At 37.5% G+C, this 20,456-nt stretch overlaps 1 protein-coding gene and 1 non-coding gene across 2 annotated transcripts; both read right to left on the reverse strand.

The window, feature by feature from the left end:
* Positions 1 to 1,330: 1,330 nt before the first annotated feature.
* Positions 1,331 to 6,433, reverse strand: LOC105438324 (microfibril-associated glycoprotein 4-like). The gene is made up of 5 exons (XM_011666019.2): positions 6,359 to 6,433; positions 5,640 to 5,769; positions 4,733 to 4,869; positions 3,767 to 4,028; positions 1,331 to 1,624 (listed from the first exon to the last, which is right to left on the reverse strand). Exons 3-5 carry the CDS (start codon positions 4,865 to 4,867, stop codon positions 1,368 to 1,370), a joined length of 654 nt encoding a protein of 217 aa, XP_011664321.2. The 5' UTR covers positions 4,868 to 4,869; positions 5,640 to 5,769; positions 6,359 to 6,433; the 3' UTR covers positions 1,331 to 1,367.
* A 10,897-nt stretch (positions 6,434 to 17,330) lies between these two features.
* LOC115927813 lies at positions 17,331 to 17,439 on the reverse strand. The gene has a single exon (XR_004065776.1). It is a non-coding gene; the product is annotated as a U6 spliceosomal RNA (small nuclear RNA).
* Positions 17,440 to 20,456: the final 3,017 nt, after the last annotated feature.

Genomic DNA, 20,456 nt, shown 5'->3' on the forward strand with positions numbered 1-20,456 from the left:
TTCTCATGTACTTTCTTATGTGTAATGTATCTACCTTGTTAGGCGCCTTGAGCATCCCTTGGAGTGGATATGTGCGCATTATAAATGTTGTTATTATTATTTATTATTTATTTATCTTCACACGTTCTTTGACTACTTGCTAGAGAGTGTGGTTTTTCTGTTTACAAATTTGGGATAGAGATTTTCCTGTAAGGTTTTTTAAGGAATAATCACTCTTCTTCAAAACCTTTGCGGAAAATCCCCATCACAATTGTTTTATAAATAGGAAACAAAATAAAATGCACAATAACTGTTGGAATGACGAGCACGTGAAAGTTTTATTCCATATTTACAACATCTCACAAGAAATTGGTCACAATGTGACACATGTGTATCAATTCTTTATTATAATCGATATTAACCGTTCTATGTAAGAGAAGTTGTATGATGACAAAAGCAAAAAAAATATACACATAACTTCACATATCCAGTCGAAGTTTTGTTGGGCAATCGTGGTAGAATTAACTCTCTACCTAAACTATATAAAAACATCTCTCTTTCTATTTCCATATTTCTAACAACGATGAAAAGAAAATTATCTTGTAATTAATCATTGTCACACAGATACACACATAGCACAAGCAAGGGTTTAAAGCAATTTCGAATTTTAATGATACCACCATACAATCGAGGTTAAGTAACATTTTACAATATTCCATTCTTACATAGAATTTTCGGTTAAATACATATTGAAGTGAAATATTTACAAGTAATTCTAGACATGAAGATGACTACACAAAGTCTTGTGGCAGTGCGTGTAAATTTACCTTATCTGTTTTAAATACATACTCTATATTAATTTATATCATCTAATCAAATCACATCATATTTACAAAGTCAATTTCTAACGGTGTCAGGTTTCATTAGACACATTGGCCCGAGTTCACAAAGGAGGTTTGTCGACAAACCTTGGTTTTCGTACGTCATATGACGCATTTTTACGCGTTTTTTACAAACCTGGTTTGTAAAAACGCGTCGAAACGCGTCATATGACGTACGAATTCGGGCCAATGACTCTTCTGCTAAGAATCAACCAAATCAAATGTAAAATCGGAACAAAACATTTTTTTTTTGAAAATATATTCTCCACTCATGAGATGGTTTGCCCTTGTCTGTTTATAAGCTGTTTTACAAACGGGTCCAAGCCGAGATAAAATATATATAATCAGAATAATCAATAATTGTATACTCATTATATTCGACATAATGTGGGCAGAAAGATTTGCTTTTTCGCAATGCTTTACAAGTGGTACATTGTGTAGAACGCTTAATTACAGTTGTTGAGCGAAACTTCGAAGTGTGGGCAATTATCATCGTTATCTAAATGTTTAAGAAATCGGTTTAATCTTCATCTCACTGAATGTGAGGGTGGGGCTCCCGCTAGTAGGAACCTCCCAAAACATCTCATAGCGAGCATCACTAGCAGTACCCGGAAACACGCCGTTCAGATCCACATGATCGTCGCATTCTCCCAGATACCACCAACCGCCAGATGGGCGTGGTCCGTCACAGGATGGCATCCCGTTGCTAGGCAACTGCTCAGGAGTCATGAATGATGTCCCGTTGTGGTAGGCCAGTGGGTCATCTGTTCGATGGAAATATTTAGAGAGAGATTGATGAAAGATGGATGCATGTAAGGAATGTAGTAGTAGTAGTCGCTCTATACAGAGCGAATTTATTTTCATTTCTTTGCAGATAATATAAACAATGACAGACAATAATAAACGTTATGATATAAGAGAAATTAGCATCGAAATATCTTTGACATTTCTTTTTAGTCTTGTAATGCAAAAGTAATAAACGGAATGCCATTAATCAACAATGCCTGCTACACACGAGGCGTTAGAACGCGAATCAGTCATGTGGAAACCATAGGCGCATGACCAATTCATTTAAAAAAATTGCACTGTGCATTGCAGGGCGTCGTGGTCTAGTGGATACGTCGACGGACTGATGACGGGGGATCACGTGGTACGCGGTTCGAGTTCTCACTATGAACATAGCGGACAAAGAAAGCGGACAAAATATACAGTTCCTCAGGTAGATAAAGGAACATCCCTTCACTGCTATTATGTAAAAAGGTGAATATACATGTGACACCTGTTCTACACATTTTTACATAATAGCAGTGAAGGGATGTTCCTTTGACTACCTGAGGAACTGTATATTTTGTCCGCTTTCTTTGTCAGTCATGTTCATAGTGTCTGTCCCAGTACTAATTTCCTACATTTACCACTCTCCAACCTGGTGAAGTGAATTGTTTCCCTACATCGGAACAAAAATCCTTGAATAATTTAGCGCCTAATTACGTTGGCTCAGCTAGAGCCGGGATAATAATATGATACTTTGTATAAAGTGCAGTAGAGTTAATATAATAGCAGTGCTATATAAATCGATCTATCATTATCATTATTATACATTTTGTATGCACTATTAGTTTAGGGAAGTTAAAGGCCCGCTGTACTATTTGTAGCTACTTGCTCCATCTACGTAGAAAACAATGCCCTAATCGGTGACCATTGGTCCTTTATGATCCTCCTTTTATTATGCTAATTGAGAGCTGAGTTAATGAGATAACCACCTGTCCAGTGACCACCCTGGATGGCCTAATACCTCCTAGCCAAACTAGCACAGACGGCCTTTAAGTAAATAATTGATGACTGGCATTTTGTATTTGGAATCGCGTCTACTCGCAAATGTGTATGCGCGGGACAGGAGAAAATGGTCATATGGCATGTTTCTATTCAGTTTGCCCTCATTCTAATAGAAGCTCGTCTGTTCAAATATAGTTTGTGTATCAAGGAATTGATAACAGACTGTGTCGTCAGTGTATTATCAGCTGTGGAGAGTCAATCTTAGTATGTACACAGCAACCAAAACCAATTATTTAGATTCATACCAAAAAACTGTCCGTTCTAAATTATCAGTGATCTCAATCAATATTTAATGGTAATATTGCTATAAACAATGTATAATTGAATTTAATATTGCCCAAACAATGAATAATAGATTTTAATATAGCTAAAGGCAATGTACATGTATATTAGATTTGAATATTGTCAAAAGCAGTATAATATGTTTAAAAATGCTAAAAGCAATGTATAATATATTGTAACATTGCTAAAAGTAATCTACAATGGACATTTTTAGGTTTGAATAATTATGTCCTTGAGGTAAAGTAAAGAGCAGGTGGCAAGGGGTGGTGGTGTTGGAGCTTACATTCACTCTTCATTGGAGTTTGTTATTCTTAACCATGAAGTCACTCACACAGATTGTAATATTGCTAAAAGCAATGTATAATAATAGATTGTAGGAAAGATGGCGATCCATTATTTGCTTTTGTTCGGTCGGCTCGACGAAACCCCAATTTGTTTTGTATTCTTATGGCCAACCTAATTCCAATTATAATGAATATTTTTCATGATTTGTACTGTATTAGTGAGGCATATTTTTCACATTCATCTGCATGTATACTTGTACATTTTTAATTTTTAATTGAACTGAATTGATTTGCCGAGAACAATAAATAACCATCGCCGAAAACAGCGCCCTCGTACATTGTCAGTATGTCATGTAAGTGACTAATTAATTAGAATTTCAAGGCGATTAAAAAAGTCATGTGTTGATGAGTACCGGACCGAGAATCGTTGGTGTCACGGTGGTAACTGTCCGAGAGAGATAACAAGTCTGGGCAACTAATTAGGGGATAGTTGTCCTATATTCTCACCTGTATGTCCTTCAAGCCCGCTGATATGAAGCCGGTAACCGGTGGAGTGATCACCAAGCGAGAAACCCGTGTAATTGGCAACCTGTCTGGTCCCGTCAGAGTACTCAAGGTCAATGCGCAGTGTGTATGACCTTTGACCTACGATTCTGTACAGCTTCCGGAGGCCTAGCCAGTGTTCGCCGCTGAGGTCTCCGAATCCATTCTCGTAGTCGGTCCAGGTCTTGGAGAAGTTTGTCGAACCATTAAGTCTACGCTGAAACACCTGGGGAGTGTTTCACAAATATTCAAAGTCAAACTTAACTCTAAATTGGACTTATGAGAGCCATTTGTAGCCTTAAATAAAATATATTCAAAAGCAAAGATTCAAGTATTTTAGACTTTTCATAGATTCAACATTAAGAACATGAAATATCCTTAATAATAGAAAAATATGTTTTGAATCAACATTTTATGCCTTTTAAAATAACTTTTACAAAATATTGTCAAAGATGTTATTAAACGGCATTCCATACTTGTTAAGTCCCACTTAGAGATAAGTTCAACTTAGGGTCTTTGTGAAACACCCCCCCCCCCCCTGGTATTCATGACAGAAAGGGAAATTATTACAAGAACTACAACAACGATAATACAACTGATTTTTATACTATCACTAATACTACAAAAATGTCACTATTTTCTTTGATTAAAGAGAGATGTTTAAAAATGACGTCATTGCCTCACAACGGTAAGACAACACGAAGTTAACAACTATTTTCGATGACTGATGACGTTCCAATTCAAGGGTTTGCATCGTAACTTCTCTCATTTCGATCGTTACCCACTTAATCTTTCTGAAAAAAAGGTTATTAAATGGTTCAGGTTAATCAATAAAGTACACAGGCAGAGCAGCACGTTAGTTGGCCCTCTTTGATTTCCCTTTTACAACAAAGATATTCAAACACCTTTTTCCTAAAAATTCAAACTTACAGTCCACCCTCCTTCGTCCGAGTCCATATCGCAGTACGCCACCAACGACTGATTGCCGTCAGCTGGTTTGAGAGTGTAAACACCGCCCTCACGGTATCCACTTGCGTAAAGATCATCGCAATCAATATCCTGCATCCCTTCAACATGTAACATAAAGATGAAAGAAGCTCAAGAAATGTTAGAGTGCACATGAGAGTATTCGACCAAATAGAAGGCGAAACGCTGTGATAAATAATAATAATAATAATAATAATAGTGGGTTCTTGTATAGCGCTCATGTCAGTCAGATTTGACCCTCCTGGCTTTAGCACGGCTGCCATACGGCGCTCTAGCATTTCAAGGAAGAAATTCCTACCAGGTACCCATTTACTTCACCTGGGTGGAGTGTGGCAAATGTAGATCAATCTGGTTGACGTATGTATGTCAATCCCGTATATTAAATCGTCAAAGTATCCATTGAAAGGAAATGTTGCCATTTATTCTAAAATTTAATTAATACGCAAATACTATTTCGCTGACTATTTGTATTTTTATCGGTTGGTTGTTTTTATTTTTTTATTATTACAACAGGTAAAATGTAACTATTATTTTTTTAACTCTTCATGAGGCCTATCCAACCTCCTTAGATGGTAAAAATGGCCCCACAAAGACGTTTTTGGATGCAATGTTTAGTTGGCGATGTCAAGTAATCCTTATTTATACTAACATGCATTGTATATGGTCCTACATTCATGTTTTAATAAAATTGTAAGATAATTTCCTTTAGATGAATCTGGCCATTAAATCTAAGTTGCCTCTAATTAGGCACATCTACAAGGAGGTCATGAATATGCATATTGATGACGTCGTGGCAATTCATGAATATTTATAGGCTACCTTAAAATCTAAAATTTCAAATAAACCTCACCTAGAATTTCACATCTGAGGGTGGTCTTGATATGGATGCCATCGATATGGATTCGAATGTTTGTAGAGAGGACTGGTTGTGGGAAGATAATAGTAACTATTGAATCGCTATCGAAGTTCGTTCGAAATACCTGGTTAAAAAGGAAGATGTATTTTACATAAATATTTCATAAATTGTGCAATGGAAGGTAAATAATAGAAAGTTAAAATGTGATTACTTTACTTTTTCTATTATCATCATCTGTTGTTACGCCATGTTTTAGTAAAGGGAATAGATGTGCCCGCCATATTGTCTGGGATATAATGTGTTAGTTTCGATTGGTGACTGGTGAATAAAGGTGCTGTCGTACGAAACAAACAGCTTTTCATTATTATAATACTATCTGGCAATATTTCGATAGGTGCATGTATGATGTAAAAGCAATGGGTTTGAAAGAAGGGTTTAATACTATTTAGTTGTAGGGATAGACTCACATAGAACCTATTATGTTAGAAACAAAATTTGTTCTGATGTTCCTATTAATACTAGGCCACTATATTCATCCCGCCAATATCCTCCCTCACACTCTCTTTGTATATTTATTTCCCTCTCATTCTCTCTCATTCTTTCTCCCTCTCTCTCTCTCTCTCTCTCTTCCTCTCTCTCTCTCTCTCTCTCTTTCTCAATCCCTCTCTTTCTCTCTACGGCTCCTTTAATTTATTTTGGGCCTAGTTTCGTACCTTGCCTCCGGAGATACCACATTCGTTCTGAGAGATATAAGATCTTTCGTTGTTATCCTCCAGATACGAGAACCTTATCAAGGTAGTCTATTCTAAAGATTTTCTTCTAATCTCTCTCTATCTCAGTACCTCTCTTTTTCTCTCTCTCTCTCTCTCTCTTTCTCAATCCCTTTCTTTCTATCTACGGCCCCCTTCATTTATCGATCTTGGGCCTAGTTTCATACCTTGCCTCCGGAGATACCACATTCGTTCTAAGAGATATAGGATCTTCCATTGTTATCCTCAAGATACGAGAACCTTATCAAGGTAGTCCATTCTGAAGAGTGTTCTTCTAATCTCTCTCTATCTCAGTACCTCTCTTTCTCTCTCTCTTCCTCTCTCTCTCTCTCTCTCTCTCAGTCCCTCTCTTTCTCTATACGGCCCCTTTCATTTATTTTGGGCCTAGTTTCATACCTTGCCTCCGGAGATACCACATTCATTTTGAGAGATATAGGATCTTTCGTTGTTATCCTCAAGATACGAGAACCTTATCAAGGTAGTCCATTCTGAAGAATGTTGTAGACCCTGGGTGAGGGCGCCAGTTACCCATCGTCGCAGACCAAAATCAACCTAAAATCAAAAATAGAAATGCCACTGAATCTCAAATACGTTGAGACAAAAATAATCCTCTTAGGGTGCATTTCTCTATGTTGCTACTAGGCCTATATATTTCAAAATGTTATTTTCTTGTATTGCTATTTAATTTTATTTTTTTTAAGTTTCAGAGAACATTATAGATATTGGTGAACAAAATCGAAAACAAAGACCGATTTTGATCAAAAGACAATGATTTTAAATCTGTCAATGTTTTGCACATTTAAGGATTTTAAAGCTTCCTTTCCTTTCAAAATTCCTGGCATCAAATACAATAAAGTAATAAAAAAAGAATGGATCTTTAAATTTTCTAGGGGGTTCAATCAAGTTTTATTGAGCCAAACCACAACATCGGAGTAGTTGTAATGAAAGGGTTAAATTATTAACAAATTAGTCAGTTCATCGCCAAGCAAACAGAAAAGATCCCAAGGATTTTTATGTGAGATCTCTGGGAGAGAGGTTCATGATGAAGGCCCTGCATTGTAAATCAACTGTATGATCTGATATGGTCGGACACATAATTTCTTCTACATCACATTTTGTCTTTTCTGTCATCCTTTCATTCGTCAATTCAGGCCGGAGAGTCTTCCTATCCATAACCCCAAATTAGAAATGATCTTGTGATGACCTTTAAAGCCCCTCTGCACTAGTTTGGCATGGAGGGAATAGACCTCCCTGTCCATGCTGTCTCGTCACTTACAGGTTGTTGGCTGTATATAGGGCGCCAGTAGCTATACGAAGTGCAGTTGGGCTTTAAGTTTTAGGCACATACCTGAAACCAGCTAATTGATTCACCGCCAGTTGGCATCCAACCAGCGTAGGGGGCGTAGCTGTTAAGTCTCGCCCGATAGGGTTCGAATCCAACGCCATTGAACGATGATGCAGTGAAAGCTGAATCAGGTATCGATCCATCTTCTACTCCGAGCCGTGAACCAAGCACCTTCTTACATCCTATATCATCAGTGATCACGTTATCTGGATGAGAGAGATATATATAGAGAGAGAGAGAGAGAGAGAGATGGGGAGATAGAGAGAGATATTGAGAGAGAAAGGGGGAAGAGAGAAAGAGACGTAGAGGGGGATGGGAGAGATAGAAAGTAAGATAAAATGAGATAGAGGGAGAGAGATAAATAGAGATACAGAGAGAGATTGAGAGAGAAAGGGAGAGAGTGAAATAGGGAAAGAGAGTGAGAAAAAATGTCTACAAATCGACAAACGGTACAATCAAGTAATGAAAGTTTTCATCGCTTCCTATAGATTTCATTTTTTTTTTTTTTTTTTTTTTTTTTTGGGGGGGGGGGGGGGGGGTTACGTAGGCCTACCTTGTCTTGAGACTTCACAAGGTCCTTCATAAACGGTGACGTCATCAATAGCGATGTTAGAGTAATCAGTTCCTCCACTGATGGCTTCAAAGACAATCTAAAATATATAATAATTACAAGTTTTTAAAAAAATCCTTTATTTCTTTTTACTTTGATAGCCAAAAGAAAAGGAATTGGTTATCATGACAGTTCAAGAAGTAGAACACTTTACCGTCCTGTATTTTCCTCTATCGGTATATTGTGTACCTTGTACAATTATGATTTGTTATTAGAAAGTGCAGACAGTTATTTCAAGCCTACACCTTTATTTTCTTTTTACTTCAATTAGTAATATTATTTTACTAAACTTCCCCGATGTCTAGTTAAAGACCTATTATTTTATTACTATCTACCTCTACTGTCATTTGTGTACCTAACCTTTATGATTGTTCGTATTGTATATTTTGTATATATATTTAATCTGTAAAGAGATTTCGCCAGTCGGCATTTGCCCGCGTGGAATAAACCATTTCAATTTCAATTCAAATCCAATGAAGGTATTGTGGAACTGGTACATTCTTTGGCTGGTCATATATGAAAGGGCATTGCATAACACATTAATTTACCATTGATACAGTGATAACACCGTTCACGTTTCTCCTGTCCCCTCCATAAGGATAAGACGAACAAAAAAGCCATCAAACACTAGTACACTACACAACTTAAGGCTTGGTCAGTTATAACGCGGCAAAACCGCGGCGGTAATTTATGATGCCGTAAATTGTAAATACGTTTCACATCTCTATATCCTTTTATAACACAGACCTCAATGAATACGTTCAATTCCTTTTTTGCACGCAGTTGCCATTCATGCATAAGTAAAACGCCGCGGCCGTCTTTTTTTCGGCGGTTAACCGCGCCATACCTGAACAAGGGTTTAGCGTCATAATGGTTGTACAAGATGCTGTGCAGAACACCTCCATCATTAAATGAATTCTTTCGTTCGGCCCTTTTGAAAGAGAGCGGGTGATTGTGTGTGTGTTATTTTTTTTCTTCAAACCTGCATCAATCAGATATGATTATTTACGTCTGGGAATCGACCTTTATCGTCGTCATCCGAAAGACGTGACTGGGTTTCGAACCGGGGTCGTCTGAGTCAGTTTGTAGGCGAAGACAGAGCTGGCCAATTAAACGTGCGTCAACTCACATCTCCCTACGTTTCTTTTTAAAACAAATCTCATTACAACAAAATAGTAAGCTGCTGTACCTGGAAATTGGAGTCAGCCACAATTGGAGTTACCGCCTTCTTCCACTCGTAGCCCTGCGGACCAACACGCGTCCATACGGGGGTGCTACCATCAACGACTCCCCCTGACTGGATGGCATATACATGAAGACTTCCTATCTCGCTGCCGTGCATGAAGTAATAAAAGGTGAGGCAATGCTCCCCGGGAAAAGCATAGGGTGGGGTCCATAGCAGAGCTGTGGATCCATCCAAGGTGTCTTTTGGGTTCATGTACATGTAAGATCCTGGCAACGAAAAAAAATCATGAGGTCTAAACATAGAATACTTTTTTCACCGACTGTAAATGGCCTCTATAGAGCCCAAGTACCTTATCTAAGAGCATCTGTTCTCTTACACGCTTTTACGTATAATTGTATTAGTCAAAATATTACACCTTTTAAATTAAAAGCATTATGTTAACTAGATACCAACTACACAATTTTACCGTCCGTTTTCTAGTTGTAAAGGCTGATGGTGATCACATCTATATCAATCAACCATAGCTCATGAGAATGAGACGGAAATTCTTGTTAATTTTAGCAGATCTTTACATAAATAATAGCGTTTGTCTTTATTGGTATAAATTCTCAAAGTTATGGTGGTAGTAGAGTTGATTTTTATTATTTTTCATAGCTAAATACCTTATTATAGATTTCACACCTATCCATCTCTAATTCCTGTAGGAAAGAAAACGATGCAGGCTCATTGCGAGGGCAACCATAATGACTACGCAGCCACTCGGAGACGGACAGAAACATCTTGAACGGTCCTCCAGTTTACGATCTCCGGCAATGGGAGAGCGTAACAAGGGATCAAGTTCCAGGGGTGTGGAGTATATGAGGCGAAGTCTAATTAGAATAACACACTTAGGGAACTTTTATATAGCGCTTAATACCTGAACGATGTCTCTAAGCGCTTTACAGGTATACTATTACCCTGGTCATTGGATTCTATACATGCCCGCACACACTGTGTGCACAATTTCCACTCCCTGGGGAGCATTCCAGCCAGGCGTTGTCTTGACGCTCAAAAACTGTTTGAACAATTGATTAACACGATTAATGTCTTGTCAAATGACATTAGTCTCGCAGCGGATTTACCGTGTATATCATTGAAGGTGTGGTCATGAGGAGGTCTTTTATCATCATGTACGACGTCACCCTTCCCTCTCATCCAGTCGACATCATCATCTTGATCTTGAACGAAGCCGCAGATGAAACTCTCTTCGAAGTCACATGACAGCGGTACTAAAAGCAGAATAAGTAATACGACACGCTTATTACGAAGCACTTTTTATGTTTATCAAAGGTAGGCGGATGATAATCTTGTTTTAATAGTGGTAGTAATAAAGGTAGTAATAGTAGTAGCAGCAGTAGTATATTAAGGAGTATTATATCCTGCATCAAAAATTTGTTGGCATTTGATTGGTTGAGAGTTCGTCACATGACCAGAAATATTTGACCTATTTTTAGAAAGTAATATATGAGAATACTATTTGGATTTACTATTTGGGAGTTGGAAAAAAAAAGTGAATTTTTTTTAAAATTGAATCAATTTTTTTCTTCAAATCTTAATTTAATGAAACAAAATATTTTTAAATAAAAATTTACATTTTTTTTGTTCTAAATTTTTTTTTCTCCAAAATTGTTTTTTTTGTTTGTTTTTTTAAATAAATTTTTGATGCAGGATATAAAACAAATATACCATGCCTTCTATTCGAGGTACAGGTTAAACTATGGGCCTCGGTGACTCCAAGAGTATCATTTGCTTCGGGGCTGCGCCCCTCAGCAAATAGTACTATTGGAGTCACCTCTTGCGCATAGTTTTAACCAGAACCTCTCAAGGCAGTGTATATTTGTATAATAGTTGTAATAATAGTCATTATTTTAATTATTATTATTATTAATAATATTAGTAGTATCAGCAGTAGTATCTTCAGAAGGAAAAGTAGTAGTTGTAGTAGAAGTAGTAGTTATAATAACAGTAGATGTATTATTCTTATCATTGTCATTATTAATATTATTATCAGTAGTAGTAATAGTAGTAGTAGTAGTAGTGGTACATTTCCAGAAGCATTTAAGATTGCTAAGGTTGTTCCGATATACAAAAAGGGTGACTCTTCCCAAGTCTCAAACTATCGCCCTGTTTCTATTCTCTCGAGTTTGTCCAAAGTATTGGAAAGACTTATATACAATAGGCTATATTGTTTTCTAACAGAAAATGACTTACTGAATCAGGATCAATATGGTTTCAGGAAATACCACTCAACCGATTTAGCCCTTGCACAATTATATGATAAGGTTTCGAATGCTTTGGCGTCTCGAAAGCATGTCATTGGTGTATTCATGGACTTAAGCAAAGCATTTGACACTCTTGATCACAAGGTACTATCAAGCAAACTTCATTAGTACGGAGTAAGAGGAGTTGCTCTTGACTGGTTTAATGATTATTTGTCAGTTAGAAAGCAATATGTAAGCTACGAATCTGTAGATTCATCATTATTGTCTATGAAATGTGGTGTCCCACAAGGATCGATACTCGGTCCTTTATTGTTTCTACTGTATGCTAATGATATCTCGAACTCAACTACATCATTACAATATATTATATTTGCTGATGATACTAATGTGTTTTGCTCCAATTCCGATTTTCGATCACTTCAGAGAATTCTGAACACCGAGCTACCTAAGCTGTCTTTGTGGTTTAGGAGCAACAAATTGTCTCTGAATCTGAAAAAAACTAATTATATCCATTTTCAAAGCAGGGAAAATGCAACTGATAAACCTATACCTGAAATAGTCTTGGATGGTGAATATTTGGAGAAAAAACAAAATACTAAATTTCTTGGAACTATCATCAATGAAAATCTGAAATGGAGTGATCATGTACATTACGTTTCAAAGAGAGTGTCACGCACTGTTGGTTTACTGTATAAGTTAAAACATTATGTGCCTTTGAATATTCTATATATGCTATACAATTCCTTGATTCTTCCTTACATGTCTTATTGCAATATACTGTGGGCAGACTCAAAAGTATATACTGATAAAATGCTACTTTTACAAAAGAAAGCGATTCGTGTGTGTACCAATGCTGGATATCGCGATCACACTGATCCCCTATTCGCGAGGTTAAAAACTCTGAAAGTAACTGATATTAACTTTTTACAAAAAGCACTGTTCATGTTCCGTCTACATAATGATTCCTTACCTTCCCACTTCCCACCAATGTTTTGTTTGAATAGAAATATTCATACATACCCAACCAGACAATCAAATAAATACCATTTATGTAATCCTAAAACAACAATGGCTATGAAATCTATAAGACATTCTGGTCCGGATATTTGGAACTCACTGTCCGTTGACATCCGTAACTTGAAGTCAGTATATACTTTCAAGAAAAGTGTGAAATCAATTTTATTGAGCAAATATTGACAAATCTCTTAAATTAACACATGATATCATATATGTTTGTCAGCATTTCCTTGATATAGCAGGAAAATCCCCCTCCCATGCACCCTCTATCCCATTTTTTTTTTTTTTTTTGGTTGCAAGTCACTGTTTATTTTTTGTTATTTTCCCCCAATTATGTTTTGTAATTTACTTTACTTTACAATCGTTATGATTTTAAATGTTTCTGGGCTGCAAGCGTATCAAGCTGTCACGCTTAGGCTGTAGCCCTTCTGTATCATCACCTCTTCGAGCGTATGTATCTATGATTTACTGAATGTGGAAATGTAATTTAACTTATGTTTTATACTCATGTAAAGACATTGTCACATTATTGTTATAACCTATGATGATTCAGTAACCAATAAATATTTCAACTATTTCAACTATTTCAACTATTAGTAGTTGTTGTAGTAGTAGTATCCTTAACACCATCATCATTCTTATCACTATCATCATTACTATAATTACTAATTATATTACAGCTATTTTTGCTAGAATATATCCTCATCACTGGATTATAGTATTAATACGTTTGTCACCGCCTTGTATTTGTTGTGTATTACGTAATGTTAATAATTATATATTACATTTATATAACGCTTAATACAATGTTTCTAAACACTTCACAATAAAACAATACAAAGTAATGTTAACAATATAATACATGATGCATAATTCTAATAATGACATGTTAAATATATAGAAATTTGATTCAACCTATTCTAGTTGGTATGGAAAGAGAATGTATACAAAGAATGACGGAGACAAAGAGATGTCGAGATAGAGGCAATATAATAATATAATAATAACGTTTTATTTACCCCGGGTAGCCACTTCAGTTATGAAACTACTCTTCAAGCGGGCCCTGCCACTATGAACATGACTGACAAAGAAAGCGGACATAATATACAGATCCTCACGTAGCCAAAGGAACATCCCTTCACTGCTATTATGTAAAAAAAATGTGTAGAACAGGTGTCACATGCATATTCACCTGTTCTACACATTTGTACATAATAGCAGTGAAGGGATGTTCCTTTGGCTACGTGAGGAACTGTATATTTTGTCCGCTTTCTTTGTCAGTCATGTTCATAATATGTTATTAACTACCCTTCTCCAATCTAATATGCTGAGCGCCTAGTTAGAAGGCAGAAGGTCCCATTTTTATAAGTCTTTGGAATGACTCGGCCGGGGTTCGAACCCACGACCTCCCGTTCATGAGGCGGGCGCTCTAACCACTGAGCCACTATGCCCGGCTAGAGGAAAGATGACTAAACACTAACCATAAGGACAATATCCAGCTAGTACTTCTACATCATCGATGGCAATGTCTCCATTATCACCAGATCCTGCAATGGCTTCGATAGTTATAGTAAACGGCTCGGTCGAATTCCCACTTATTTCAAACTAGGAATGAAAATGGAAACACAGCAAAAGTGAACATGAAAAGACACTGAACGGTTATTAATTTAATGAAATCATAGGCTGAATAACAGGTACAAAAATGAAAGTGGTTGATGACATATTCTCAAAATAATACGACTTGAATTGGCATTAAACAATTTGAAGATGAGAACTTTTGATACTCTATTTGTGTTGTCATAATACTATGTAGAAAACTGAGAGATGTTAATATTATAGCATATGATAATGTATGACAGTAAAGGATTTTGTAATAGTTTCACTTTTGTACCATAATGATTAAAGACATCAATTTGTTTTCGATAAAAATATTTAAAGGTACTTCGTCATAATTAATCCGGCGCAATGAACCTTTAATATTTCCTGTCAAATGATTTCACAACACATTCAATCGTATAACTATAACAACAATGAAATGATAGACCAATTTGGATTATATCAGGGGAATATGAAATTATATTAAATTTACATTTATATGAAACTTTTAAAATCTTCCTATTTCAATGACGTCATGACAAACCTGCTCCATGATCCATTGGTCACCATGATTACCAGTGACCTCTAGGGCTATCTCTCCGCTCGCCACACCGCCCTGGACTTCATTGACGTACACTCGAAGTGTATTGACATCACCACCGAACGCGTAGTACCAGAACCGGAAACATACAGCGCCCTCACCGACGGGCATTAGGATGACTGGGCTCTGTAGTCGGGTGCTGTCAGCTGTGGATGATTGTTCGCTTGAGTCGATGTAGAGGTATGATCCCTTTAGCGGGTAGAAGTCGGGTTCATCTGTGTAACATAGCATGGTACAGTGGTTCACTCACTTAAAGGGGCTGTAGCATGGGAAATACTGGTTGACGCCATCTACGTCTCCTTTTTGACAACTGCACGTAAATGAATGGACTTGATTAATTGCACTGAGGCCGCGGTAGTGGTATTATTCCCGATTGGCCACGAGGGCCACGGGAAAGACGCATAGTCTCGTCGTGATACAGTCCCTTTAATCAAACAGATGGGGTTTCGAATCTCAGTCGGCCCTAACGCACTTTGGCGATATGTTTATCAATCTTGCCACTCTCCACCCTGGTGCATCGTAACCTGATTTGGTGAAGCGCTATATATTTGGCCGCTCGGGTATTTCAGGAGTAATGATATTAGGGCGGACATTAACGCTTTACAAGAAACATCCATCATTATTATTATTGAATACAGAAATAAACGGAGTGAAAGGGTTAAATAAGTTGTAGTAAAGAAGCAAGAAGTGTACGAGATTAAATCAATTAATAACCAGTCAAGCTGTACATTTCATATATAACAGTGTCATTTCACAATTTACCTATGTACAAACAAACAACGCCGGCGGCTTCATCATGGGTACAAGTATTGTCGCCTATTGATGACTGTGCGCAGTCCAAGACACTCCCCGTAAAAGACACATCATCTAGCAGGATCGGTCCAGACCCGCTACCGTAGACTGATGATCCTGAAGCGTTGAGGGTGCTGCCGTATCCTAAGCTTCGGCATACCACTATGGCGTCGTCGATATCCCAGTTGTTATGGCAAATAGATCCCCATGAACCGTTGCACAGTAACTCTACCTTGCCTTCCCTAGGTGTGACACCCCGGTCAACCTCACTGTGACAGAGCAAAGAAGAATGATTGTGACGTAGATATAAACCATAGCTTAGTTGTTGGTGTGCCCAGGGTCATGGATTGTCGGAGTAGCAATCTATTTATGTCAATCGGTTTGCTAGTTTGTTTTCTCCGACTGCCGAGAAAGCATGTATATGCTTGTCAGTAGAGACTTGGTTAAGATGATTTATGCCTTAAAGCAGGGCTCCCACTTAGCCGAGTTGGAACCTCGAGTTGTGGCGAGCTGGCGCGATCTTATGGCAAGCCGTTTTATTATTAATTTGTATCAATAAATCAATTCTTGTTATCAAGAAATAATTTTATGTTGTAAAGCAATGGTAATTCTTGATATCAAGAATTCGATTTCGTGATATCGAGAATTGAATTCTTGATATCAAGAAATATGTTTTAATGAAAAAACTGCTTGCCATAAGATCGCACCAGCTCGCCACAACTCGAGGCTCCAACTCGGCTAAGTGGGAGCCCTGCTTTACCAGGGTCTCGTTGCATAAAACTTTTCATTAATGGTAACTTCCATGGAATACTTGATTTTGATTAGCTGTTGAGCAATGTTACCATGGTAGTAACCATTGATGGCAGAGATACCATGAATGATAAGTTTTATGCAACGGGACCCATAGGTCATCAGTTCATCGACTTGGTTTCGAACCCAGGACCTCCCGGCTACGAGACCACTGTCATTTTATCTGCTCTGTAAACTCTGATACCTTTATCACGGAACCCTAAACGCATTGGTCAATATCAACCATCATTTGACCCCAAAATGAGTTTATTAACTGTAGAAAAAAATTAATAATACTAATCACTATATAAAAAAACGGATTATTATTATTATTATTATTAATAAAAATGATAGTGATAATGATAACAATGGTATTTATAATGTTGATGATGGCGACGATAATAGTAATCATAATTACTATAAGTTGTTATACAGTATAAGCTTGCGGATGCACCATGTGAGAGAGAGGGAGGATTGAGGAGTCCTGAAAAAGACTCTCGGTAATCTTTCTAGAGGGTGTGTAGTCCTGAAAAGGACTGTTGGTGTAGTCTTGAAAAAGACTGTTATAAGTTGTTGTTGTAATAGTTATTATTATTTTGTCATTATTTCGTGATATTATTGTTCTTATTGTGAATTGTTAAAATATGTTAATGATCATCATCATGAGGTCTACTAGCGTTTATCTACTCTTGACTCCATGATAAATGTTGACAAAATAAAAAATAAGGAACGCTTCACGATTGTGCGTGTCATCTTTGTGCAAGGGGCCATGCTAATCTTCTCTGTATCGTTCCAATTTTACTAGGTGTCAACAATTTCTTGTCGACGCAGATCTGGGAAGGGACAGAAAGTTTATATACGTGCTTGAATAAAGATCGTTTGAAATAAGGTTAATGATTTGCGTCACCCATTGCGTCACCCGTTTACAAAACGTTTCTTTAACTATGGTCTTGTACGTATCACGTGTACTGATCACGTGATATTGATTTCCCATCAAGCATGACGCAGCTGCGGCTGCCAGATAGTGTACCAAGCCAAACATATTCCCTGTTTTTCCTACAAAGAATTGCGCTGAGCCTCCTCATTTGCATCCTTGAGAGTTATCTTGCACTGTACACTTCATCAAGTATTTTTCATTCTAAAGTGAAGGGTTTTAATGTTAGGTGATGAGTGATTCCATAATAAATATTGGAACATTTGAAATAGTCTTAGTGCATCAGCTTTACAAAACATACAAATACAAATCCTCGCGCAGTCTGAATTGTGCACCCATTTACCATATGACGGTGAGTTTTTCCCACTCACACGTAAAATATTGTAAGATTTATTTTATTATCTTTTGGCACTTAATATAAGAGCCCCTAATGCTATAGTGCTTTCCTTTTAATACCTACTCAGTAGAACCTCTTCCACTTGTAAAACTGTTCTTAAAGCCCCACTGCACTACTTATAGCTACTTGCGCCCTCTATGCCTAATCGGTGCATGTTGGTCCCCCCAGGATCCCCTTTTTCTTATGTTAGTTGAGAGCTGATTTGATGAGATAACTACCTGTCGGTGACCTTACAGGGAGGTCTAATCCCCCTGGCCAAACTAGTACAGACGGGCTTTAAGACTGTAGGCCTACTCACCACCTGGTGAACATACTACACCAGCTTCGTTGGTATGAGGGCACGCGATATGACCGATATCCCGCATCGGACAGTCTCTGATATCGGACTCGTCGCCATTACACTGTAGCTCAACTATGACCTCGCCCGTCACGTTCATGTTAATGTATGTTGAGTTTAGTGCCACGTGACGTGCTTCACCAAAGCCTAGGGTCTGGCAGAGAATCTTGGCTTGTGGAAGAGACCACGTGATGTCACAGACGGACGCCCATTGGCCCTTGTAGAAAATCTCCACTCTTCCCTCGTAAGGTGTGACCCCGTCAGCTAGCCGCACTGACCTCACACCAGACTGAGGGCCACCTGAAAGGGAACAACGGTTGGTTAGCTTAACCCGTTGGCTACTGAATTCTCTAATTCGTATAGGGAACATCAGGTTCCAGTAAGCAATGGGTTAAGTTTAACTTTGAGGTTGAGTGTGAGCACGTTTTTGGTTTTAGGTTGAGTTTGAGTCCGACTTTCTAATTCAGCTCATTTAAAGATTCGCTCATAAATATTAAGTAGTGTTTCAGTTTGTAATTAAGTGGAAGCTGATATTGAAATTGTCTTTGAGTAAGAAAGTGAATGAAGAACTGAAACCAAAGGGCGCCATCTATCGCATGTTAAAAGACAGAAGAAATCGAAAGTGGAAGCTTGGGATAAAGTTCAATAAACCATACGAGTGTTTCTGAATACTTGGCTTCCCAACCCTATAACTGCTGTCCCCTGGTATATTCTATCTTTTCAAGGAAAAGATGGAGGTACAGTCAAATCTGTCTATAGCGACCACCCAAGGAAAACACAAAAAGTGGTCTTTGTAGACAGGTTCCTTTAGTACATGTTTCAATGAGAAACCATTTTCAAGGGAAACAACAAAATGTGCTTGTTGTAGACAGGTGTTCTTTGTAGACAGGTGGTCACTAAAGCAGGTTTGACTGTATAAACAAATTACTCAACTGACCTGAGGTATGGTCACTCAAAGGACCAGTCCTGCTCTTGTAACCATGGTAACCATCTGATATGATCCAGTCTGCATCATCCGACTGGTCTTGAGTCCAGCCGCATCCGCCTCTCCCAAAGCTACAATCAACAGCCCCCTCACTCGATGGCCCTTGGTATTCATTCGTGATATAGGAAAAATATGGATATAAAAAAGAGCTGATAACATCTTCCATTTGTATTATACAGGATTTTCCGGCCAAATTCGCGAGTTTGTCATTCAAATTAATTTGTCTTGTGTTCAAATTCGACGGTTTTAGTGCAGTCAGGTATATCTCGGGTTTCATATTCCCTAGTTTTCAAATCTATGGAATTTTCGTTAGAATCTACGTATGTTTCATTCAAATTAATGAACAATGTGCTTCTTTCGCTATTTGGTCATTCGATTTGGCGCAACACGATTTTCTGAAAACGCGACGGTGTACTTCTAGCATTCTAATTCATTTGTAGCATTCAAATTAGCACTTTGTGCACTTAAATTGATGGTCAATATACATTTCTCGTTTATTACACACTTTTTTTGGCTCATTCTTTTTCTTTCAAGATTGTTTTGTCATGTGTATTTCATCATATTTCATTTTCGTGCATTTATACACTTATACTTATTAGATTTATCTGATATTCATTAGCATTTAAGTTTGATTTTTAAGAAGAAAAAAACGACTTGCATCTACGGACCTGATGGTCTCAGTATATTTGTAAATGTTCATGTAAGGAAGTTGTTTGTCTTATGTTTCATCATAAATTTATCATAATTTCATCATAATTTCATTATGGAAGAAGGGTACAATATTGTGACTGGGGTAGGGACTAGGGTCAACAATTTGAACATGATTCATTATTTAGCCATGTCTTTAGCCATCGATCTTCTGGCGGGCAAGTAAACTATGAAACTCTTTAAGAAAAACAGAGGGGTGTGCTGGGTATAAGAGACGATGTGAATTACTTTTGTAAAATTCCGAGTCTGTAGTAAAAAGGGGCGATTGAGGGTACCCCCACCTTTCCCGGGTATATGAACATGTCCGTGCAGAAATGCCATATCCCTTGATTTCGCCCCTTCTTTACTTTATGTCTGACTACACCCATCTGCATTGTCCTGAAAATAAATAAATGGAATAACAGCTTAGATCCCAATGGCAAATCATGCATTTTTACTGCATTATTTAAAAACTGTAAAAGTTTGTTGCAATTCTTCCCCCTA

The sequence above is a fragment of the Strongylocentrotus purpuratus genome, unplaced genomic scaffold (assembly GCF_000002235.5).
Source record: "Strongylocentrotus purpuratus isolate Spur 01 unplaced genomic scaffold, Spur_5.0 spur5_scaffold_20, whole genome shotgun sequence".
Classification (NCBI taxonomy): Eukaryota; Metazoa; Echinodermata; class Echinoidea; order Camarodonta; family Strongylocentrotidae; genus Strongylocentrotus; species Strongylocentrotus purpuratus.

What these genes read in the sequence shown, in the direction of transcription:
- LOC105438324 (XM_011666019.2), bottom strand. Translation starts at nt 4,867, where the DNA reads ATGCAGGATATTGATTGCGATGATCTTTACGCAAGTGGATACCGTGAG. An exon ending in CGGACGAAGGAGGGTGGACT is followed by an intron (nt 4,029 to 4,732) that starts GTAAGTTTGAAT and finishes AACACTCCCCAG; the next exon opens with GTGTTTCAGCGTAGACTTAA. An exon ending in CGGGCTTGAAGGACATACAG is followed by an intron (nt 1,625 to 3,766) that starts GTGAGAATATAG and finishes TCCATCGAACAG; the next exon opens with ATGACCCACTGGCCTACCAC.